The sequence below is a fragment of the Lagopus leucura genome, unplaced genomic scaffold (assembly GCF_019238085.1).
Source record: "Lagopus leucura isolate 7727_CA_CO unplaced genomic scaffold, USGS_WTPT01 Super-Scaffold_100008, whole genome shotgun sequence".
NCBI classification, from domain to species: domain Eukaryota; kingdom Metazoa; phylum Chordata; class Aves; order Galliformes; family Phasianidae; genus Lagopus; species Lagopus leucura.
In genome coordinates, this window is record NW_024962265.1 from 28,868,635 (window position 1) to 28,894,358 (window position 25,724).

The 25,724-nt window shown below is 37.0% G+C and overlaps 1 protein-coding gene across 3 annotated transcripts in view; it reads left to right on the top strand.

The window, feature by feature from the left end:
• TMEM117 (transmembrane protein 117) overlaps positions 1-25,724 on the top strand; it is a 194,150-nt gene that overhangs the window by 129,295 nt on the left and 39,131 nt on the right. For all 3 annotated transcript variants that reach the window (XM_042872858.1, XM_042872859.1, XM_042872860.1), the window contains one exon: positions 20,558-20,717. In XM_042872858.1, the coding sequence (XP_042728792.1) occupies positions 20,558-20,717 (160 nt within the window). The remainder of the gene's footprint in view (positions 1-20,557; positions 20,718-25,724) is intronic.

Genomic DNA, 25,724 nt, shown 5'->3' on the forward strand with positions numbered 1-25,724 from the left:
TGAACAGTAGACACCTCTGCCTCCTCCCAGGCCCCGAGGAAGATCTGCCAGGAGAGCTGCAGTGTCACTAATGTGGTTGGTTGTTCTGTTACTCTTCTCTTTCTGATTGTTTTCCCTTCCCTCCTCATCTGCAATATGAATTCATTTGTTATTAACAAAAGCATCTCCAGTCTGTAGTATTTACAGCTAATGTATTTCTAGATACACTGTAAAATTAGAATGAGTATCAGAAAATTGTGTGCATTATATAATCATGCAGGCATAAGAAAATGCTGAAAGTTGAACTGTAGTAATATATAGTCAAATAATTGTGAATCCTACACCAAAAACAGAAGTTACAAGTATTGCAAATAGATCAGCACTCATACTGTGGGCTATTGATGATACAACAACAAAAAAATACATGTTGGGTTATCAGTGTAGGAATTCCTATCTTGAACCCTTGCTTAAGCATGCTCAGGCCTGGTAAAATTGTTGCCCAAAACATGCTCTGACTGGCCCAAACTTAAGCCTCTTTGGAGAAACCATAATGAGTCCGTGCTGCATGGAGAAGACACAGCCTCAGCCAATAGTTCTGTGCAAGATGGGCATTCTGAAAGGCCACAGAATTCAAAGGAGATCAGTAAATGAGTGCTGCTGGTACTCACAGCCATTGTTCACAGACTTTGTCATGGCTAGATTCCAAAAATCAATTCAGTTTTGTAAGATAAATGTGGTGATTAGAGCAATCAAATTATTTCCCTTCCTGGAATCCTGGAATGCTTTTTTAAACTTGCATTTCTCCATAATTCATGTTTAAACTTGTGCATTAGAATTTGCTGATGTATTTAGCTGAAATCTGGACTCATCATCTTTCTCATATTCCCGTATTTCCCATAAAAACTCAATATTTGCATGTTCTAGATTGAAAAGCACATAGGAGTCATTTCAATGAAAGTGATTACTCAATTAAAATTAATGTTTCAGGATGTGCTTAACAAAACCATGAAGGTGAATATACATGTTAGTAATTAGTCCTTGTATATAACCTCCATTTAGGAAATAAGGAGAATTTGTTCTGCTTCTTCCTTGCTTTTCTACTTTGAAAGCAAATCACTAGAGCTTAAAAATTAGAAGAATTGGTTGACAACCCTCTAAATCAAGACATACAATGCTAAAGTATCTTTTTTTTATCCTGGACAACATAAAGAAAATATCGTCGCCATGTTTTTATTTCAAATAATTGCATACTGTCTGTCTGTAATTGTGACAGCAGAGAAAACAGCAGCTCAGACAAAGAATAGATTAAATTTTAAATAAAATCACATTGAAAGACAAACGGAGCCTCTGGGGTTTTTTTGTTTCTTAATAGATGCTTTACTGTCTTTTCTAGATTTTTTTAAATTTTTTTTTAATAACACTTAAAAAACCACAGTAACAGTTAAATGCTGGCTCAATTTCAGACAATATATCTTTGAGGTACTTTCTCTAAATGGAAGTTATCCCAGTGAACATGATGAATTTCTCATATGCAGTAATCAAAGTCAGGAGCTTCAGTAAACATTGTATAAACAAAAACAGCATTATCATGGTACCAAATATTTTCCATCTTTTCAGATTCTTTACCTACTGAAGTAAATGATCTTTTCCTTGAAGAAAACCTTGAATGTGGTTTACTGTTGTTTGTCTTGCATTGATGATTACTTTGGTACATTGGTGAGCACAGCAATGATTCTCATGCAGACAAAGAATAAACCTTTCTGGATTTCAATGGGAAGGACATCAGCCCTTCTTGTCCATGATGGCCAGAGGGGTAATGCAAATCCAGGGCAACCGTCTGAAAACATATTCAGTCTGAGAGAGACACATCTTTTTGGAAGCTTTATTTCTTACACTCTAGGTCATTACTTCCCCATTTCTTTTTTAAATACTCTCCTGTCACAGAATAACTTTAATTTGATTTAATTAAGGAAAAAAATATAGTTTGGAAGGTGGAAGACAGAGGCAAAAAAAAAATTGTCAAAAATTGCATTAAAACACAAGGGGAATTCATGTCAATTTCCTACCTTGCTATTGCATCTTTTGTTTATTTACAGACGCACTGAAAATAAAAGCACAATTCTTATTTTAAAGATACTACATATAGCTTTCCCCCAGTGCTCAATAAATGTTCTCTTTGAGAGTTCAAGACTGCATTATTTCTGATGCAAACTCTTGAATCTATCAGCTTTATCATATGTTGATAAGTTGTATGATAAGTAGAATGTGCCTTTTTTTCTTTTTCATTTCTTTCTTTCTCTGCCTGCTCATGGTCTGAATCCATTATTTAGGTCAATTCTTTTAAAGTCTTATTTGAATTTTTACATAATTGGAAAATAGTGGGAACTTCTAATAATGAAGTGCCCTAAGGTGTCTCCACTATGAACTGAACCAAATAATTTAAAAATTTTAGTAGATTAATTTCCTATAAGCAACCACCCATGACCAGTGTTTCAAAACAAACAATTAAAAATGCACTCATTTAGGCTCTCCACCCTGCTGATGTTGTGTAGCCCAAGAACATGTGAACTCTTCACCCTAAGGAGGTTTGAGTCTGGAATTCAAGTTTTATAAAGAAAAATAACTCAGAGATACATTAAATACCTCATCTAGAAATACAACTTGCTGCTCACACAAAGCAGGATATCAGTAAGAAAAATAGCCCTTGACACATGCTCAGCCTCAAGTTATTTGCATGCTTTGACCTGACCTAATTGACTAAAATATTCCAGGCCTATTCGCACAGAATTATCTATCTGCAGAAAGATAGGTTTTGGTCAAGGAAATAAAGAGAGGCATGTTTTCAATGACAGTAAACAAGCTGAAAAGATCTCATTTGACTTTTAAATAAAACATTGAATTGCAAGAACTGTAATTTAGGTAGGAAATAATCATCTTCAAATTAAATAAATTTTATGTGGACAATCTGGAGAAAGATAACACTCACAATGGCAGTGTCATTCTTAGCGCATTGGTGTTCAGGATGAAACTTCTCTCGAAGAGCCAAAACAGGCCCAAGTTTCTTGTCATAGCTCCTCTGCAGTGTTCTATCACGTGAAGTCTAATGTAACCATGCTACTAAACCTTAAACGATGATATGATTTCAGCTATAAGGACAGGTTAAGAGAGTTGGGGCTTTTCAGCCCACAGAAGAGAAGACCTGGGGCGCCTTATAGGAGCCTTCCGATATCTGAAGGGGGACTTCGGGAAAGCTGGGAAGGGACTTTTTATAAGGGCAGGTAGTGGCAAGACTAGAAGAAATGGTTTTAAACTGGAAGAAGGTAGATTTAGAAATTCTTTACTGTGAGGGTAATGAGACACTGGAACAGGTTGCCCAGAGAATTTGTTAATGCCCCCTCGCTGGGATCACTCGAAGCCAGGCTGTATGGGGCTTTAAGCAGCCTGGTCTAGAGGGAGGTGTCCTTGCCCATAGAGGTGGGCTGGAACTACAAGATATTAAAGGTCTCTTCCAACCCAAACCATTCTATGATTCTGTGATTTTCAGGGATTCCTCTGATGTATATTATATTAGCTTGACCAAGCTGCATGAACATATATCCATTATAATGAAATACACTGTTAATGTAGTCATTTTTCATCTAGAGAGTAGTAGTACTGATGTTAGTTTAAATGTGTAAATATAGAGGCTTTAAGGCTGCGAAGACTCGAATGTGCAGGCTATCCAGGAAGCCAGGTGATGCCTAGTGACATTCATGGGATTGTTTCCTCAGAGAAGTATACTTAAGATGTTATCTGCCACAGTTTAAGTATACTTGTCCTTAATAACTTAAACTGGAAAAGTTTTGGTTCACAGTAGAATAATTTACATTTCACAACATTGTGACTGTTTGAACAAGACCTTTGAAACATTTAGCTTTTCCCCTTGTGTGCAGCCAATTTCATAAAGTTATTTGAACTTCTTAAGTTTTATTATTATGCAATGCAAAAAAATTTTTCTTGCTCCCAAAGCAAATTAATTTATATGATGAATGCATCTGGTATGTAATAATAACATTTCAAAGAAAGATAATATTATGTTTCAAAAAGATGGAGCTTTGTACTCACAATTAAACTTTGCATTAAAGTTTTGATTAGTAGAGTTCTTTAGCTGTTACTACCTGAAAGTTTTCCCTGAAGGGCTATTTTGGTGTCTTCATCCAGAAGTGCTACTTTCTTCACGTGCCACAAATGTTCCAGTGACTACAATATACTTTGGCTGGTTTCAAGGAGCATACATTCTCTTTTAATCTGTACACAACCTCAATTAGTGTTCAGGTCAGTAAGTGGGAAGACATTTATGAAATCAATCATTTTGGGTTAAGGAGTACACATACTGCAAGTGTACTAATGGAATGGAAATAATGCCTGGAACATCTCCAGAAGAGTCATAGTCTCAATGGAGCAATTAAATATGTATGAAGAATGTTTGCATTGAAGTTCAAACACATCAGCCTGAGGCTTATATTTTTGGTTAAATTTATTCACAGCCTTTCTGTGTACTGCTGCTTGATGCTCCAAAAACACTTCTGCACACTGCTTCCTGCATCATCTGTGTGTCCACAGAGTGACAGATACAGTGGCAATTGCTATTTTTAATGACCATCTCCAGAGCAATGAGTAGGCTGTAGTAGAAATGTGCAGTGTTATTATGCAGGTTAATAGATTTTGTTCATTACTATTATTTATTCCTCTACCATTCATGGTAAGGGAAGTGGTCTTCAGAATTAATTCAGACAGTGTTTGAGTATTTAGCAAAACTACACAGTCTGAACACTCTGGCATTACTAGGTCTTCAAACTAGAGTATTGCATGATATGGCCTATATTACATGTCTTCATATCACTGCTTTTATTCTTCATGAAAGAGATGCTTGTACTATAGCTAGAGGCTGCTTTTCAGTATAATCAGTGAATACTGGAGCTCTTTAAAAAGGTAGTGGTAATATTTTCTGGTAATTACAGTTCTTTGCAAAACATATGAAGAAACAAATGCTATTGTCATTAATAAAACTAAAGTATTTGGGGCTTTGTAAATAGATTCTGATTATTTTCATTTTGTCACTGATCAGAGAGCACCAGCATATTGGTTGGTTCATTTGTTATCAGTTCATAAAGTATGAATAAATGAGATTGTCATATAACTAAGCTTTGAGCTATTGGCAAAACATCTGAGCAGTCAGCCTCTTAAAAGGATTACTGGTAATGTAATTGCCTGTGGAAAATGTATATGTGTGTCTCCATATGAAAACAACACCATCTTAATATGTTGTTTAAGCAATGATATTAGTAGAATGAGAACACACACTACTGATAGGTATTTATTTAAACACTGAACTAAAGCCAGAAATGTAGTTTTGTTTCTTTAGCTAGTTTCAAGGCTGTTTTTAAAACAAAGCTTACTTTCTAATTACACTGTAGTTATTTTATTAAAAGCAATAGAATTGAGAGCTCAAAGCTTCTAGTACAATTTCTTCTAGTCTGAAGAATCTGTTTATGTAGGTCCATTAATAGCATCTGTAAAACAGCTAATATTAATATCACTAAAGCTCACAAAAAATGAGGTGCTAATATGATCACTATTACTAGAAATGCCAGGGATATATAATGGGACTGTCCTCAAATCATCCTAGAGAAGCAGAATCAATTTAGTGTCTTCATTTCAGGCACAGAATGAATGATCTTGGTGATGCAAAATTAAGGAAACCTCTGTGCTTGTGAGAAGTTGTGGTCAATGTCTTTTGATACGTACTTTAACAAGCAAGTCAGTTGACTTTTCCTAGTGAGAAGAAATGTCCCCATAAGCATATTGAAATAAACATCAGACCTTCATATTTTTTTAAATCACTGATGAAAGCCCAGTAGTCTTCAATGGAAATGTAATATTCTTTTGGATATTGACAGCTTCTTTTTTTCCCAATTAATTCTAGAGATGTCTTTCCAAAAATTTGGTTGCTGTTTGTTTTTGTTTTTTTTTTTTCGTTTTTTTTTTTCCCCTTATTTTCTGATTTTGAGTAATAATAATTCCTAAAATTCATACCTTTGTGATGTTTGCGTCAGAATCCTGACTGAGTTATTTCTTACAATATATGGGCAAATAATTGGCCTTTCTCGGTGTAAGAAGTTGTATGATTACTCTTGGTAGCATGGCATTCTAAACTGTAACGTTTAATAAGTTTCCTACGACAGCATGACATTTGTTATGCTTCATGGTAACAAGATCAAGTTAATCAAAGGATACTGGCATGTGTGTTCAAAAGGGATGTGTGTGAAAAACGTTTTACTCTTCTGGGAAAATGAGCAATAGCCAAAATGGTCATATATATACCTTCACTATCTGGTTGTACGATGTGCACTGGAATTGCCAGGTCACAGCCTGAACCAATGGTTCAGCACCAGATGAGAAGGTGTGGCTAAAGCAGGGACTGCAAGCAATGCACCTGAGTGACTGGAGGGAATGTAGTCTGGATCCACCCCTCCTCACCCACATTTAAAGGTTAGCAGCTGAGAGAGCAGTATCTCTCTGGGTAGAGATTGCAGTCTTCATGTTTTATCATCGGTTATTGGAAGCGGGGAGCCATTTTTTTTATTTTTTTTTAAAGCATGCTGTTGCTTTGTAGGGTTTGTATCCTACTGTAAGGCACTGTCATCACCTTCTTTTGCTGTACTGTATATTAATATTTTAAGCATTTAAAATGTCTTTGATTTTTATCTGTGTGGTGTTTGTTTGGCATGTGGTACTATGTAAGATCAGGCCATTTAAATATAATTATCTCATATAGATTTGGGTTCCTGCTTTAGATATAGGATCAAATGGTACTTCAATTAAAACACCTCATAAGGTCATTCTCTGTAGCATGTTGTCACTTATTTGATCTGTCCATCCTGTTTGCCCTGTCGTAGAATGCTGGTTATGCCAGTGGTGCAGCAGTTTGCACAGGCAGAGTGTGCAGGGGTGGCACAAGGCAGACCAGTGCCAAGAATGTGCCACAGCTTGAAAAGAGCATGCCCAGTTTTCTGCTGTTGCTCTTTCACATGGACACAGTGAATAACACTGTAAGCCGGAGTATGGGCAGAATCAAAGAAGAATATAAAGCCCTATGACCAGAGAAAAACAATAGTGCCCAAGTTATCTTCTTTTCAGTTTTTCCAGTTAGAGGAAAGAAGGAAGCCAGAAAAGGACAGGTCATAGCAGGTTATTCTCCACATCTATTCTCCCCCTTAAGCAGCCACGTATGTAATAATGTGTTCAGTTCTGAGTATTAGGACTTGGTTTTGACATCAAATGTTACTTTACTGTGAAATTACCTAACAATTAAAGGAGAATTTCAGTTTGCTACATCCTGTTATTTTTTTGCAGTAGTGTATGTACTAAAACAGTCATTAACCAATCTTGGATTACAAAACACAGACTTAAATTATTTCTCTGTAATAAAGTGCAATAATGGAAGTAAGAAGATCTTAACAGTACATAATCATTTCAGTTTTGAAGAGCTCCTGAGGTGGAGCTGTTCTGTGTGAAACTGATGGTTTGATCCACTGTGGACCATGTGAATCTGCCAACAGCCATGGTCTGTTCTTTTATCATCTTTATAAAGGAGAGTTGAGGACATTTGTCCACATAGTATGAAGCACCGTGACTTAGCGAATAATGAAACACTCTCTTGTTGTTGTTAACAAGTGATCTGTATATTGTCCTTGAATTCTGCATTGTCACAAAAAAAACTTTATATTCTCAGCTCTTCCCAGCCGAGTAAATCAGTAACTTTGCTCATTCATTACAGAGCCACATATCCTGCCTTTTGAACAAATTTGATGCTAATGTAATTCCAGAATTAAACTTGTTTTGTCTCAGAATTAGGTTTATGCAAATCCAGGGAAACTATCTTTTAATTGGTAGCGAAAGTGAAAACAGCATTAATCATTGGAAGGATTGTTAAGATTTGTTCTGTGACGCAGCATTTTCTCATGAACTTACGAGCTATGAAAGTTTCCATGCTGAATGCAGCCTTGGGCATTTTGTTTTGAGGGATGCTGCCTGCAAACATGTTGTGATGTGGTTTATAGCATGACTGGTTACCCTGTTCCTGTATAATCCATCTTGGAAGCAACCTTTAAATGTCAAGTGGCATTTGCATATAAAAGCAGTCATCTGTTATAGAGTTTGTGGACATTATACAAACACAAATAATAGCTGGTCTCATACAATATTTCATAATATTTGAAGGGTTTTAAATGGAAAGTCCATTCCTCCCTAAATCCAGCACTTGTAAAGGTAGCCTCTGCCTCAGATGTATTCTTCCTTTGTTTTTTTTTTTTTTGTTTTGTTTTGTTTTGATGTGATGTACAGCAATGGTATGCAGACTCTGTGACAGATTGCAAGTGATGACTGGAAAGGATCAGGACAGACTATAAATCACATTCGTCTTTCAAGGCCTCCTATCTAGAGACAGCAGCTATCTTTAAGGCTCCCAAGAAAGAACATAATGCCAAAAAACTGAGTGAAGAATTGGCCAAATTAATTTAATGTCTTGTCTGTACCGTGACTAAATAATCAAAGTTAACTTTGTTTTGATTAACAAAGTTGATCAAAAAGGCTTAAGAAAGCTTTCTGAGAGACTATATCTAGTCCTTAGTTTTACAGCCTTTGTGAAATGGATGTAGGCATTTTCACTGCGGTTGTCCAAAAGTTTGACTCATCCTAGTCTCTCCAGTTGTTGTTGATCAAGGAAGCCATGTCTTTCCAACTGTTGATCTGTTTCAAGTCTTATCAACAATATATAGGTTCTGTGTTTTGAGGGAAAGTGTGGCATTCTAAAATATAATCCTTCCAGAAGTTCTCTTTGAGTTGCTCCCTGTAGATACTTGCTGGAAATAGCAATCATGCAAGTGATGGGGAGGTGTAGGCTTTTATGCTTTTCAAATGTATGTTGAAGTGTTTTGTAGGAAGAAAAGGATTGTAGAGCTGTAAAACTGGAGGGGATTTCATCAGCTTTGAGTGAAGTATTTGACAGAATATTTTGTTAAAACAGAATATATATTTGGCAGAATTTAGATTGGCAAAATATCTATTAAACTGAAGGTCTCTTCAGCGTTATCTGTGCTGTTTTGAGCTCAACATGGTCATGAAGGCAAAGTAAAAGTCGATGAAGTTCATATAGTATGTGAGTTTTTGGAAGTTGGGTAAATACCTAACATGACCTGTATGTGGTCATGTTTCTAAAAGCTCACCTGTTTCTTGTGGATGGGGAAAGGGCTGTTCCCCCTCACTTCATCCCCATTCTAGCCTGGCTCCAGTTAAAGAACTGCCTTGTTAGACCAGTGTTAGAGGTAGGATTCTTTTTTTTTTAATACTTTCTGTATAAATTGTAACCCTGATGGAGACGAACACTAACAGAAAAACACGGGAGAAGCAACAAGTCCCACTCTAAGAGAAAAAAAACCTGAAGCCTTTTTCCACTTGCCAGTAATCCACTCTGCCTGAACTCTGCAGTGTCATCTGGTATTGCACTGTGCCCCTGCCTAAGTTTGTGCTAAGGTATACACAGTCATTTGTGTACATTCTAGGTGACCAAAACATCATCACATCCTAGGGTCAGAGAGGACATATTATGGATTACAGAATGCATTGAAATTCATGCAGGACATTAACTAAAAGTAAACGGTAGGAGATTTGCTTGTTGGTTATTTTTAACTACAATTACAGGGGATGAATCTAGCAAATTCAGTGCGTGAGAGACTGAAAAGCAAAGGGGGACATTACTTGAGAGGGACCTTTACTTACACTTTGAGAATCCTGCAACAAAACTTTTTGAGAATACTGAAACATTCAGTAATGCATCACTTTTGATTAAAATTTCATTGAGAGAAGTTTCTCATCTGTGGGAGGGAATTTCTGATCAAAACTGGTGAGATCCACTCTCTTCAGAATAGCCAATAGCATGGTAATCCATAGGGATGAGTGTTCATCTGAGCCTCTGCACTTTTTAATGGCAAGGGTGAAGAAGCATTTGTTTGGGTTTACTGGAGCTTGCTTCTCAAAATATTGCTGTTTCCTTCAGAAGTTACTGAAATTAGTGAAGGACTAGTTTACATGGCTTGGTCTGAAATACTGACAAGTTTCTTTGTGAGGGGACATTGCCATATCCTGACACAAAGTTTAACCAAGCAGCATGTCACACTTGTAAAGAGAAAACAAGAAAAGGCAGAGATCAGCTTGTGTTGACACTGATCAGTGTAGTATCAGACAACAGCAAAGACTCTTTTAGGTGTGTCAGTAAGAAGAGGAAGTCTACAAAACACTGATAACTTGCTGATCACCTAACAAGTATGAATGAGGATACTCTCTGAAAGAATTTTTTCTGCATGAAAATACATTGCCCAAGATGCAAAATTACAACAAAAAGCTTTATTTTTCTTGTTTGTATACCTTGGAATTGTGTTGGAAATACACTTAATCATAATGTAATCAACTTGTTAGAAAGAGCCTGCGTTTGTTAAAAATGGGAAAAAAAACCCAACACATTAAAGAGTGGTTCTAAACAGTTGGATTTTATTTTGATCTGTTTTGCACAAGTTTAATTTTGTGAAGTTACATCTCATATTTATCACAATGTATGAAACCTAAAATAATGAGAAATTTCTTACTCTCTCAAACTACTGTATAGTTGGAATATACAACTAATCTAATCCAGAACATAGAGAGCTATTAAACTACTATGATTAGCTTATTTTGATTTTATCTAGATTTTATTAGTTTTTTTGTTTTTTTTGTTTTTTTTTTTTTTTTTTTTTTTTTTTTTTTTTTTTTTTTTTTTTTTTGTTTTGTTTTGTTTTAATTTTGAGTGTGATTTTAACATTGTATGGAAATTGGTGAGGATATGAATGTGTACCTTACAGTTCTCCCACCTGCTCTTTTTTTTATAAAAAAAAATTATTTAAGAGCAGTGACAAAACAGCTAGAGAAAGGCAATGTATTCTTTAAGCTCTGTATAGAAAAATCTGACTGTTTAGATCCTTAGTATTTTGTAACTTATAATCACAAAGGCAGCAGGAAATTTTGTGATATTTTTTTTTTCAGTAACCTGCAGGGATAATTTTAACACTAAAACATAAGGATGCTATGCATTTCAATTTTCTAAAATGTGCTTTTTAAAAGCCAAAAAAAAAAAAAAAAAAAAAAGCAACCTACAAGACTACCTTTTACTGACATTTTTCAATTGACAGTTTCTAAATAGAGTCTTTTTCTTTGAAGACGTGTTTTGACAATTCCTAAATAAATTGTACTTGTTCTTCATTTCAAGCAAACTTTTCCCTGTTTTCTTGGGGGAAAAAAAAATACAATGTTTTATCAGTTATGAGATTTAGGTGCCCGGTATTTATGTCTTAATAATGGCTGTCAACATACCAGCTCCTACTGCAGCCAGCAAAGCTCTGACCAGCAGGCAAGGGACATTCGTGTTGCCCCAAGCAGAAATTTACTTTCAATCTCATGAATAGTTTTCTAGGCTCCACAGAACAAAGAAGGGATTCAGCTATGCAAACAGTCACCAAGTACAATTTGAAATGCTTTATATAGAGATACACAGACCTGGCAGGTGGGTGCAGGACTTTTACCACAAGGTCAAGCAAGTGCTCTGTATCACTCTAGACATGTGTACTTAGGCAACTGAATGTCACACCAGATCTCTGTTGGCTGTAATGACAAATTAGATGTTAGCTCACAGGTAAATTTCTGACTGAATCTGAATTGCTTATAGAATGTTCTATTTGTACTGAATTAAACCATGTGTACAAGTTATGTCCCTTAAAAAAAAAGAGAACAATTGTTTATACATATAGCTGAAATGTAGCAGAGTTCAGTACTGAGTAGGGAAAAAATCAGACAATTGTGTTATTTACTTGCTTACACAGAGTAGACAAACTTCAACTGGAGAGATTGAATAAATATTGTTATGTAGCATCCAAAATCTTAGTTATCATGGTATTCAACTGGTCAAATGCCTGCTCTGAATCACACAGAACAAGTATTTGCCCCTGGCCTATTTTCCCCACCTCATGCAGCTGATACAGTGCCCTAGCTCCTGGTTCCCTGAGTGCAATGAGATGCAGGAATTGTGCCCAGTTCTGGCAGCATTCCTCTCAATGCTGAAGTCAGATTTCCTGTATTGATGAACTGCACTCGCCTGCTTACAAACCATTTTCACTGAAAAATGCAAAGCAGATTTATCCTAAGTCACTGCTCTGAGAACGATTTTGAAATTTGTTTCTGTTGTTTCTTGAGCTGTCTTCCAACCCCATCCTGTTGACAAAGTGATGTATCCATCCAAAAATAAACCAGAACAACCCTTCTCCTTATGTAGAATTCTGTGGGTTGTTGTTTTTTTTTTTTCCCAACATGCATTCCTCTGGAATTAAGCAATTAACTTCTAACTTTGGAAGCTGAGTGTGAACTGGAGTGCCATAGATACAACTCATGTGAATCCTATACTAGCTTGTGTATGGTAGGTATTGATTGAAAATATTTTTTACAAGCAAGACCATGAGCCTCCATAAACTGTTTTTCCTTTTCTTTGTCACAGATAGGAAATGGCATTTGAGACTTAAAGCTTATAGCTGATTAATTTAATTTAAATGAGCTGGTGTTTGAAATAGATAACACTTTCATTTTAGTAAATTAATGATGTGGCAAAAGGAAACTCAAAGATGCTTCTACCTATAATAAAAAATGATACTCTCTAGAATTCTAATATTTCGCCATGTGATTACATTTCCTAATCTTATTCACTTTATTACATGAAACACAGCAAAGTGCTTTCTCTGTACATTAACATAAATGTAATTTCAGACTTTATAAGACTTTATACAAATCTTTGTACAAAAATCCCAAGTAGATCTGGAATCATACTCATACACTGTAATAAATTCACAACTGTCACAGTCTATGCATAGAAGCAAAGGAAGCTTTGCTGGAGAGGAATAGCTTTTCTTTGCCAAATGGATATGATTGGAAAATGAGCTAGCACTTCTTATATTCATAAAGATGTTTTTCATTTTTCTAAGTATAATGAATATTTAAAATGCAGAATAAAAAGCTTCAATTGTGTCTTGTACAAAGAGTTCTTTATTCTCTGTGTGGTCCAGTTTCTTCTGCTCACCAGGCAGAACAACAAGCATAGACTGGAAGACTTTAGCAGGAATACAAGGCTCTCAAAATGCACACTGTGTACTATTAATAAGCAATTATGAGCCAGTTCCAATATAGGCTTCCCTTTGCTATTCCCTATTCAAGATAGAAAATATTTCTGAAATTGGCAATTTCAGAAATGATATTTCAGAGCTCCCAGTTACTGGCAAATGCTGAGTTACTTATCCATTACTCCCTGCTGTAGGACAGAAGTCAGAAATGTTCCATTGTGAATTTTTTTAAAAAAAACATAATGCAATTCAGTGGTTTTTAGTAAAAACAATTTTCTTCTAACTGGTATTTAACTTTAGGTAAATAGATCTTTTTGATGGTAATGTACTATTTTCCTCTTACTTATGCCTGTACGTCATGCCATGAGGTATGTGAAGCTCTGAAATCTGATGGTGTTACTATTCCATGTCTCTTCCACACATTTGTCCCCTGAAGTGGGAGTATCCCTCTGGAATCTCACCTAGTGGGTTGCAGTAGTGGGTGGAGGTGCACGAGACACACGCACGTTGTCTGTCTCTCAGCACCGTTTCCATTCACGGCAATGCACCATGCTGCTGCACTGCAATAGTTGCTGGTGGGTGCAAGCAGAGATCCCAACCCACTGCTCTCTCTCCCGGTAGAGATCTGTCCCACCCAGGGCAGGAGAGCAGGGAGCAGCTGGAGTCACAAATCTGTGCCGCTCCAGGGAACCTAGATGCCTTTCACCAGCACAGCATCTGTCCCTTGCAATTGCTTAATTGCAGAAGTGGTGCTGACACCAAGCAACAGGCAGACGAAATATTTTATTTTAAACGGGTTTAGAGTTGCTATTTTTGACAGATTTAATAACAGAACCCTTCCTAATTAAAATGAGTGAAATAAAAAGTGTTGGCATTTGCGTATGAACATCTGCAGTAGCATTGTTCTTTATCGTTATTGTACACTGTGGGACAGTATGTTTGGCCAGTGCTGACTCTCAGATTAAGAGTTATGGAAAGTATTTAACTTGATGGATGATCTCGCTTTCCTGAGGACTGGAAAACACTCTTAAATATCAAGAGCAATAAAATTAGTTCCTCCTTTTCTGTATCAATTTTCACAGGGTGCTTTTAACTATTTTGTCAAATTTGTGAAAAATTGACGATATAAACCACCGCAACTGAAAACATAAATAACAATTTATTAAATATTGATTAGAATTGCTTTTCTGTTTCCTACACTCCATCTGAAGCTGGAAGTTTTGACAAATATTGGCTAACTGCTTGGTGGTTCTATTTAGTGTTTAAATATACTCAGAATATATGCCTGTTCGTTTCTTTATTTAGTAAGCCCATGTATGTTATTATATATTGTATTGATTATAGACACTCATTTCTTTAATGAGCAATAATAGAAATACAGAATTTAAGATTTAATTTTGTCAGTAATGTCTCAAATGTATGTGGTACTAAGCAATATCTAGAATTCCTCCTAGCTATGTTTAGCAATTTCTAAATAACCCAGCTTAGTGGAAATTATGGGTCAAAGTGCAATGAAAAGTTCTCACAATACAATGTCATATAAATCTAAGAGCTACTTTTGACTCAACACAGGTAGGTTTTTTTTGTGGAGAAGGTATGGTCAAAGGGCAAGAAATAGCTTTTTGCCTCTTGGAAAAGACAAAATGAAGAAGAGGAAAATAGTCAAGAGTTTGCCTTTCATCTCTTCAGTTGATCTTAGCAGAATTCTTGCTATCTGATCATCAAAGCTACAGCTTCATAAAAGATTTGGCAGAGGGTCATGCGAGACAGAAAAAAATTCTAAGTATCTCCAACAAAGAGCAGCTCAAAGTTGCTAGTAAATTGAAGATAGTATTATCTTCCCTTTGTGTATGTTTGGGCAAAGAACTGTATTTGATATTTGAGCAGTGAAAAGCTTTACTTTCACTGTGTGACAGTTTGAGAAATGAGGTTCCATCATGGGCCAGAACTTGTTTTAGTAGTACACTTTGTCCTGTTGATTTTGACATGAGGAATAGAAGGTTCAGATTGGAAGCAGTTCTTGTTCCCAACATTGAAGTTTTCTGTGAGCTTACATATATGTATAAATACACATAAATATATTTCTTAGCTTGTCTTCATATTCCTATATGCAAATTCTGTTTTGTTCAGTGTTCAACTTAATACAACTAACACAGACAGGAAGCTTGTTGCATTCCCTCAAGATGTGGCTGGATACAGTCAGAGGTGCTTCTGGTATAGCTCTGGAGAGTGAATTCCTGGCATGGAATTTGAGGGTGTCTTCAGGCAGTCAGGACCTAAGATGACCACAGCACATTGTGTCTTCTCTCAGGCAACACTTGAGAACATCAGTAACTTCATGCTTTGCACTGATCTAATGGAGTAACACAGGCAAGCCAGCCTTCCAGTTTGAACTGCCTTTGCCCTTAATGTTACTGAGTGAAAACATGCACTTGGCACAGACTGTTCACAGATACTGTTGGGAAACTCTTTTGCCAGTAAGGTTGGTGGCAGTGCTGTTACTTTAGAATTTGAACAAAAATAAATGATGTGCCTCCTCTACTCCTGAGAAAAAGCCAGAATTTCTTAGGTTTGCATTAACACTGGATATTGGTTGCAGTAGGTTGCAAAGCAGGTGTATTCTCCTCCTCTCCCTTTGTGACTTTGTGTCCCTTTTGGAGCTCTTCCTCCAGAACATACTTCAGCGTTTTGGAGTCCATCTGCTGCTCTGGCACATGGTGCTCTTTCAAGAACTGCTAAGGCATGGGATGGATGAGTGGCATTTCAGATACCAGACTGCAGTTGCCAAGATGACAGGCAACTGGCATTCTGAACTGCACAGTCTAAGCTGTGATGTTCCCAGGCACACTCTTTGAAGAGGAGTTCCCAAAGTGCTAGATTCGTATGGCAGAAGGTCTTTATTTCTTGCTAGTGATGGATCTAGATAATTTTTGATGTATGTGAATGCTGTTATGCATTTAGACTGAATGACTCCATTGCAGATCCTGGGAATAAAAAGACTCATTGTTTTCTGCACAACTAGGTCTGGGCTCACATTTCATATGCTTACTATGGAATAGGTGCAGGATAAATGCAGAATAGTTATGGACTAGTCTTCCAGAGCAAAGCTCCTTTAGGAGGTAACTTGATAATATAATTATATCCAGGAGGCAATATGACAACTCTTGCTCCTGATATCCTATAAAGCTGAGTATCACATGTTGTCCCTCCTATTCAGAAGGGGAAATAAGCCAGGCCTGCCAAAAGAAAACGGGAACAGTAGTTTTGCCACTATTTGATGATACCATTTGTGAAGTAGACCAGAGAGTAGGAATGGAAACATCTACTGGAAAATGGATACTGACAATGGATCTTGACAAAAAAATTCAGATTCTCACAGTGCTGTGGATTGGATTACTCACCACATTAAATTTTGAGTGTTTTTCTTTTCTTTGATTGAACATTTTGGATATATCCTCCTAGAAGAGATATTTAGGAAATCTTCCCTATCGTCAGTATTTTGGAGAGTGGATGGAGGTAGCCCTGGTGTTTTAATTTCAGATCATTGTCTGCACATCTCTGCTTACCTACAGACGCTACTCTGATTTTTATTTTTATTTTTTTCAGGGAAAGCATATTGGCCTCAACTGGCCCTATATTTCTTGTATCGCTTTTTCTCTCTGTGATAGAACGAGTGCAGTGGCTTTGCATCCTTGAAGTTTGTGTCCAGGTTATTTTTTCCATTACACTTTACAAATTTTTCTGGTTTATTTCATGTGTGTTTCTGACTTCTGATATCCTGAGAAGAATTTTATATGTGATTTTTGAAAAAGCAGGAGTTGTTTAAGAGAAAGGTTCAGTATTTTCAGCCTAGAGGCTAAAACAGGTGGATAACATTCATTTTGGACAGTGTAGGTATGGATGGATGCACAAAGTGAAACAAAGCACGCTGCTTCCAGTGATGTTCTGTTAGCAGAGTTCTTTCCTTTACATAAGCTGTGAAGTGCACTGCATGCCAGCCTAATGTGCACAGGTTTATGAAGTTTGTCTCTAGGTCTATCACCTCATAACAAAGAAGCCCAGTGCATGCTCTGTGAGCACACTGTGAAACTTATGGACAGAGCAGAAAAAAATATATAGTCTGATATTTTCAAGAGCCAGAATAGAATATGTATACCTGCTTACAGTACAGATTTGACCCTTGCAAAGACTTGGCAAACGAGGGCCAGCAGTATGGATTTAGTTTGACGTGTGATTTGATTTGACAAATTCAAGACAAATCTCTGTCTTAGCTACCAAAAATTGTGGAGATACAAATTTTAAAAAATCACCTGCTATTAAGAGGTGCCTGGCAATGGTAAGTTCCTGTCTTCAACCTTTCCCTCAGTTCAGTGTAGAACTGGAGATTTTAGATTGTTACTAACAGTGATAATCATAGTTCTGACTTTTCTGGATCTCCCTAATAAATTTTACTTCTCAGTATGTAGTTAACTAGGACAGTGGTTGTTTTGTTTTGTTGTTGTTTCAGGAACTGTTTATTTTTATTCTTCAGAGCACCCTTGTATCTTGGAGAGTAAGGGCTTTGCTGTAAAATCTGTGTTACCATATCTGATGAGGTGACCAGGGCACACAGTTGTTCAATCCAGCAAACCAGACTTAGAAGTGAAATATGAAAGGGCATTTCCTCTGTGACGAGGAGGAAGAAGCTGTACTTCCTAATTCCTACTAGAGAGAAGAGTCATCCCACTCTTGCCGTTCTCTTCATAGTCCTTCTATAAGCAGAAGATGGAGGGTTCCTCCCAGCAGTGCTGTGAATGTGATGACATAGCTCTTCCTTAGTAGTGTGTGTTGCAAAGTAAAGGACAAACTTCACTGGCCTACTGTGGAGTAGCTCACATCTGTGTCATCTGATCCAAGTCAGGTTAAGCTAAATCCGCAGCTTCTCTTAGTCCCCACAACACTAGGGCTGTGCTGTACTTTCTCAAGAAATGCAGTGAACTCTAACCCAGACAAACTCAGTTTATAATAGCTCCCAAAACGAGTATTTTGCTGTTCTAGTATCATAGGTCAAAAGTACAACTGAGTGTTAATGCAACCATTTCAAATGTATCTTTCTAACCATTTTTATCGGTCTCACATTTTCTTATTCTATTAGCAGCCAAATTTTCTGCTCCCTTCCCTCCCTGGTTGACATTTCAGAATGAGTAAAGAAGTGTTTTTTTAAGTGTATATGCATTTCCTCAAGGAAATCAGGGCTTGAGCACGCACACTGGTCTTTGCATGCATGCTGATGGAGCATGCATAAAAATGTCTTCCTTTGCTTGCATACAAGCCAAATTCTGACCTTATGTACTTTGAACTCTGGCTCCAAAATGCAAATGCATAATTTAAGGGGTCTGAAGCAGAATAGCACTGAGCATAACTTCTGGGTACATGGTTCCCATAGCAAACTGTGCAGCCTTCAACTAAATTTCTAAACTACTAAAGCACTAGGAGACATGAGTTCTGCAAAATGAGGATAAGGAAAGTCATTGCACCCAGCAGCCAGAGCAGCCTCCACCTGGCAGTGGGGAAGTGCTGAGGTCTGTGCTTTTTCTGGAGAGGTTCCTTCTCATCTCAAGGGAGAACATTTACCACCACATGTGCCAAAGTGGAACCTGTAGGAGTCTGTCAGCTTCAGTACTCACAGGTGAGACAGCAGCACGGCAGATGTTTTGGAAATAAGCAGGCTTGACTGTTGTTGAGGTCTAATTAAGTATAATACACCTCATTCTTTTTTTTTCTGGCCCAGGTGCTGGTAATGCGATCAGGGGATACTGTTATAATGCCAACTACAGTGTTGAATATGACTGAATTTATTTATTAAGAATGAAAATAAATGTGCAAACATAAAGGTAGCAGCAGTAAGTCCTTTTGTGTCTCATTATATTGTGGAAGAGACGGCCCATCGTGCCACAGAAGAATTGCTCATGAGTACAAATGTGTACACAACTGCTTATGTGCTTATTTGTGCCATAAAGACACAGCAAAGACTGATGTATAAAAATGAATGTCTGTAGACTGGCAGTCTGTGACTACTGCTGTACAGACTTTTCTTTGCTGAGTACTTGCTCAGATTAGAAGTGCCATAGGAAGTATTCTTCACAGTTTTTACAGTCCTCAGTAGCTGAAGGAAATTAGACTTCATTGCTCTAGAACAAACTCAACACTGCCACAGTAATTTAGTTCTATGTATACATTCAGATGTTGGTATGCCTCTATTACAGCATGGATTTTCTGGCAGCTTGGGCTAATGGGAAAAGCCTTGTTCGTCATCAGTTTACTAGCATATTTTCCTGCTTTCATTGGACCAGGAATTAAATCAGTTATCATTGCCATCTGAAAGGTGGTGAGGCACTGGCACAGCTTCCCAGGGAATCTGTGGGTGCCTCATACCCAGAGCGTTCAAAGCCAGGTTGGATGGGGCCCCAGGCAGCCTTATCTGATGAGTGGTAGTCCTGCCCATGCAGAGTGGCCCTGGATGGTCTTTAATGTCCCCTCCAACCCAAGCCATTCAAGGATTCTGTCATTCTCTGAAAGATAGCACCAAATTGCTGCTGGAAGTGGTGCGGAACTATTTTGTAGGGATGTATTAGAAAAAAAATTATTTCAGTAGCATATCACAGAGTTGCGTGAAGTACACAGATGTGTCTTCAGGAATTCTCACATCATTCATATGCAGGCATTGTTGCTGTTTTTAATTCACTCTTCATTGACTTCTCAGAAATACTGTGTAAAAAAAATTGTACAAATGACATCTTAGGAGATACAGAGTGGCATCTTTCTCTACAACCCACAGAAAATGCTAAAGATTAATTCAATGCAATGAAAATTTCTTTCATACAGATGGATGTTTTATAAAAAATTCAGCCTTCACAATTAATGTCCTGTGGTTCCTGCAACTGAGAAAAGATTTTTCAAAGATTCTAATGTCCTTGGAGCCTCACAAAATATTCTCTCAAATCATTTATTTGTATTTGGTGAAGATTATAGTCTTTGGTGTGTTTTAATAGTTCTATATTATTTTACTTAATTGATTAACATCTCAAATACAAAATATGTAATGAAGAACAAGAGTGATATATGCCAGCCTAACTTTGCAGCATGCTTTGTAGTAGTTAATAACTTTCTTTTTATTGAGGGAAGAGCTGACTGCTTCCCTATTTTGAATTACATGATTTGTTTGGACACTCAGATTTCTTCAGTGTCTTTTCATCAGTGGAAATATACTAATAAAGCAATGGTTGACCACTAGAAGTAGATAAAATAGAATGCTGTATCTTCATTACAATCATATTCTCTCTGAACTACTTTTTTTTTCCCTGCAGGACAGTTCTATTTACCCTGACCTCCGTAGTTGTGCTTGTCATCACTACCGACTGGATCAGCTGGGACAAGTTGAATCGTGGATTTCTGCCAAGTGATGAGGTCTCAAGAGCATTCTTGGCTTCTTTTATCTTAGTGTTTGACCTTCTTATTGTCATGCAGGTACGTTTTCCTAACGTTCCATTCCAGCTGACAAGGCTGCCTGCTCACTCTGTTTCCACTAGAGCACAAGGTGTTTTGCCAAGACTAGTAAAGATAAGTAAATATTTAGTTTGCAATCACTATTAGTGGAGGCATTGTGTAACATCATTCTCAGTGACTTTGCAAAAACCCTTTCATGGTGACAACATTGGTGATATCTTTTCTTAGACTACCGAGAAGGAACTTTCCAAATTAGAATGTTTAATGAAAAAAAAAAAGAAAAGAAAAAAAAAAAAAAAGACATCAGAAAAAGAAAGAGAGGCTAGTTGTATAAATTCATAGCTTAAATTCAAAGGATGGAGAAATCCAGATAAAGAATGAGTTCTGTATTTCGAGCTTTTACAATACTCGGTGTAGTACATTATAGTGGCATTTTAATAGATGAAAATTAATATTTGTTATTAAGATTCTACTTTCCACTTTGATATGAACATTTATGTACTTTCTTTGATGGCAGGTACTCGTATGCCTTCTGATAGTGAGGGTAGCAAGGGAGATAATTCCCTGTAGTCTGCCCGATGTCTGCTCCTTTGAATCTAGCTGTTAAGAAAGGTGTCTGGGTCACAAGTGTGTAGCCAAAAAACTTTCTTTGTGTGATGCAGTGCACTACCCTTTGATTTTTCGGTAGTTTGAGTCTTCTGTGAGAAACTCACCCAGTGCCCTGTGAAGAACAGGGTCATTTGGGCTGAGGCAAGGAAAAGGAATGTCAAAGCCTGAATGGCTTTTGCTGTTAGTTCTAGACATGTTAGGCTGTAAAACTGAACCTTAGCAAAGAATCCGAGAACTGAGGGGTCCTTTCTCTCCAATATTGTTAGCTGACTCTGCCAGAAAAGACCATTTTTGACACCATTAGCTCTCTTTAATGAGATATCTATTACTTGTGTAATTATCATGGAGGTGACACTGCACTGGCACTCAGAATTTATCACTGCTGTACCAAGGCTGCATAAAGTTGAATAGTTCAGTTTTATTTTCCAATGTCCACCACTGTTCAGTGTTCACTGTTGTTCACGGTTAGGACAAGAAGAATGGGAAATGGAATTCTATTTCAATTTCTAGCTTTCTAGTGTTTTCTTCATTTCACGTTTTATTTTGTTTACTCTTTCAAAAAGATTCAAGGGAATGTAAAATAAATGATTGTACTTCATAGGGCTATAATGAAAACGTGAATGAAAATACATGACATGTCAAGCTGCACTGAATTTGATATTGTTTGCCAGGTAGAGAAACAGACCTGTCTTGATATCAAATAATTATTGTCATCCTTTTGACTTTGAAAAATGGAGCTCCAGTACCTCAACCTTGGAGTCGTTCAATTCAGGGAATTTTATTTGAAACAGCCTGTCCTAAGTACTATTTCATGTTTTTGCAACAACAAAGTGAGAGTCTTCTCTTAATTGCATTTTTGACTGATGATAGTGTGATTGAGTTATTTATTTATTTAAAGTTATTTATTTGGCATGTGAACTCAGTTTGGCATGTTTTATTTATAGTGTAGTTCTAGCATCATTGCCATTCTATACAGTAAAATCAGATTTAGACAGCAAAGCATTAAATCACAAGTAAAAATGATCAGGATTGTGATTATTTGACTGAAGTGTGCTGTAGAATTAAACGTTTCCAGAAATTCTTTTTTGTAGTGTTGTTCGCTTCCAGATATTTTATTTTTTTCAGATTTAGCAACCTTTAACAGCAAACTGATAAAATTAGCTCCAAAAAGATTCTTGGCATTATTTCTGTTCGAGGCTGATGTTAAATAAGAACACAAATGAGGACTCATTTAATTTACTGAGTGCAAACATCTTCTGTCCATTTGAACAGCAGCATTAATGCTGCAAGTGTAACTGCTTTTAGCAACAAGAGAAAAATGGAAAACTGTTCTCAATGTTGCGAAAAATAATCACACAACTGTGGAGGACAACTTTGCTTATTTAGTATTATTAGAATTTCAAGTGTATCTAAGACCCATGTATACAGCATGAAAAAAAGAATTGTCTCTGCCCTGAAGATGTAACTCTTTTCAATTAGACATAAGTCAGACAGACGTGTGAAGAGGAGAACACGAACAGCTAAACTTATATGGACAGTTATGCATGAGCGATGCTTAAGGGTAGGTGCACTTTTTACCTTTGTTTTCCATCCTGCAACAAGCTCTGGCCACCTTCCAGCCTCACTGTCCTTTTAATGTGTAAAGGCTCCTTCAGTCCAAGTGATAAATGGGATGTTCAGGGGACAAGTCAGGAGGCAAGCACAGATGAGCTTGGAGAAGAAGGAAGACTTGTGACTGAAATGTAAATGTGAAAGTTATGACAGTAAAAATGTGAAAGTTATGACAGTAAAAATACTTAAGTCAACTGGAGAAGATGAATCATGAGGGAGGCTGCAGGACTTCAGCATGACTAGGTGGCTCAGTCATACTGTACCCACTGACACATCATTTCAGGGAGGGGATAAAAAGAACTCACCTACCTGTTTTAGATATCTGTTTGTACATCTCCACCTCATTTTAATCAGCTTGTCCTTGTAGTCAGTGGAGAGGTTGAAGTACAGCTGAAATGCTTTTAAACATACACAGTAGACTGAGACGTTACATGCCCTACCAGTGCATGTTTCCCTCCTCTGAGGATAAACAGATGCAGTGTGTAGCTCAGAGAAGCCATCCCTTCAGCCATGTGCAGGGGAGAGGCTGTGGTATAGCATCAGTCCAGAACTGAAGATCCAAAAGGTCCTTCTCAGCTATTGTCACTGTACTCATGTTTTATCAAGGGGAAGCTCAGGCCACGTCTGATTCCCGCTGGTAGGAAGATCTCTGATTCTCTCACTGCTTCCAGACTGCAGTGTGGAAAAGAGTCTGTGTATAAAGTAGTGTATCAGAGGTAACTGACATTCCAGGGAGTTGGAGAGGCCTTTATTCTAATCCTGCTTACTAGGATATTTTATCCAATGTAGATAATAAGACTGATTTTTAAAAATAGATTGCAGGTATTCCCACAGAGAAACAACAGATCAAATTCAGTCCAATGCAGGTGAGCATCAATTAATTTTAAGGGATGTGTTTGCTTGTAGTGAGAAACACCTTTATGAGCTTTTTATTTTTCTCCCACTATATAAAAGTGATGAAGTTAGTCATGTTCACAGCGTGTTTAATTGTGCCTGCCCTGATCACTGAGATGCTGAGACACTGACATATGTGTGTTCCTGGCACCTATAGCATTCCCTGCTCTACATGGGCGTCAATCTGTTTTTAGTCTTAGTTTCAGACTGGGTGCAAGACCATGCATAATAAAGCTGGATGTGTAATAATGCTATTATCATGTACTAGAACTTTTACTATTTTAAGGAAATAAATTACATTTTTACACCCATATGCAATGGAAAAGCTGTTAACTGAATGAGTAAGTATGAAAAATGTGTCTGTAATCCTGCATTCCATATCAGAGCAAGCAGACAGCAGATCATGATATGTACTATTCTGTGTTATTATTCTAATGATGTTCCCAGTGAGTTTGCCAATGGGTAGGAGCCTGTAATGCCTGGATTATTAAGTCTCATGTGTCTGGGGCTGATGGATTGTTTCAGCCCTTTCGTGTCTTCCATGAGCAGGTTTTTCCAGACTTCGGGGAGACTGTGGAGCTTTTCAGCATCTCTGTGGAGTTACACACCATGGCAATAGCTACTTTGCTGAGCACTTTGCAAATCCTGTGGTATTAATTCTTGATGTTCTTATGATTCACTGCAACTTTTTATCTGACAGTACAATCAAATACAAAGTCAGAGTGGTCTAAACTCTAGCTGAGAATAAGCCAGGCATTGCTTGTGGCTAAGATTCTTTGAGAAATCTCTGATGGTCCAAAACCTAAATAGCTAAATAATCCCATTAATTCCAGATGGGAATATGGTTGTAAACAGGGAGAATTTTTCAATCTGGATAACCTGAAAGAAATTGAAGTCAAAGAGAGTTAGATAATTAACCACATTTTTTTTATGAGTAGTGCTGCATCTCCCCTTATATAAGTGCTACGGTATCAGCACATGGAAAAGATAAAAACCAATTTCCAAATGCATTTTTCGTAAAACTTTTGTCTTTTAATTACTGTATCATGTAACTGTAGATCACTCTTGCTACTACAGTTGAAAACCCACATTTTTGTTGGAATCCCGTCACTTTATTTTCTTCTGCAGAACGTCTGATCTTCTGTCTTTGGAGGAGTATTAATAAGAGAGTTGGAAGGTTAACAGATTGAGGAAAAGCTGTCCTCAGGCTCTCCTGTGTTTTTTTCTTCTAGTTCTTTGCATTTCCCTAAAATATATCTAATTTAGCTACTTTGTGACATGCATTATGATTTATATATGTCATTGTTTAACTGAAACTTTGACAGCAAAAGGGAACAGAAACTGCTCTTTTTAAAAGATAAATAAAGCAGGGACAGTTTCATTTATTCTGTGTTATCCTGGTTTTACACTAACAGACAAGCTGTTTTGTTTGCAGTGTTAACTGCAATGTGAGTCCATTAAAAACCACCATCAATAGCATCAAGTGCATTCAAGAAGCTAAAATATTCTTGAAGTAAAAACACAGGCTTGTCCACACAAAATGGGTAAAAACTTGGCTTTTGGAGTTTTTATTTTCTTAGAAAGTCTATGACTTTCAGCTTTACACTATGAAATTTGATCAATGAATTGATCAAATGCATGAATACAATGAAATACATGATACAATGAAATTTGATTAATTTAATCAATGCAAGTAAGAGGAGAGTACTGATTACTTATGCAGAATGCACAGGTATAGTAGCTTTCCTTCAAAGCAACCAAGCGATGTATGATTTTGTGTTCATAGAGAAAGCACAAAATAATTTGTCATTCTGTAGATCCTTCCAACTGTAGGTTTGGTGTAAACATTTCCTTGTTTCCTAACAAGCAGCAGCAAGAACTACCAACCAATAGTTTCTTCCTGAGGAAGGAACC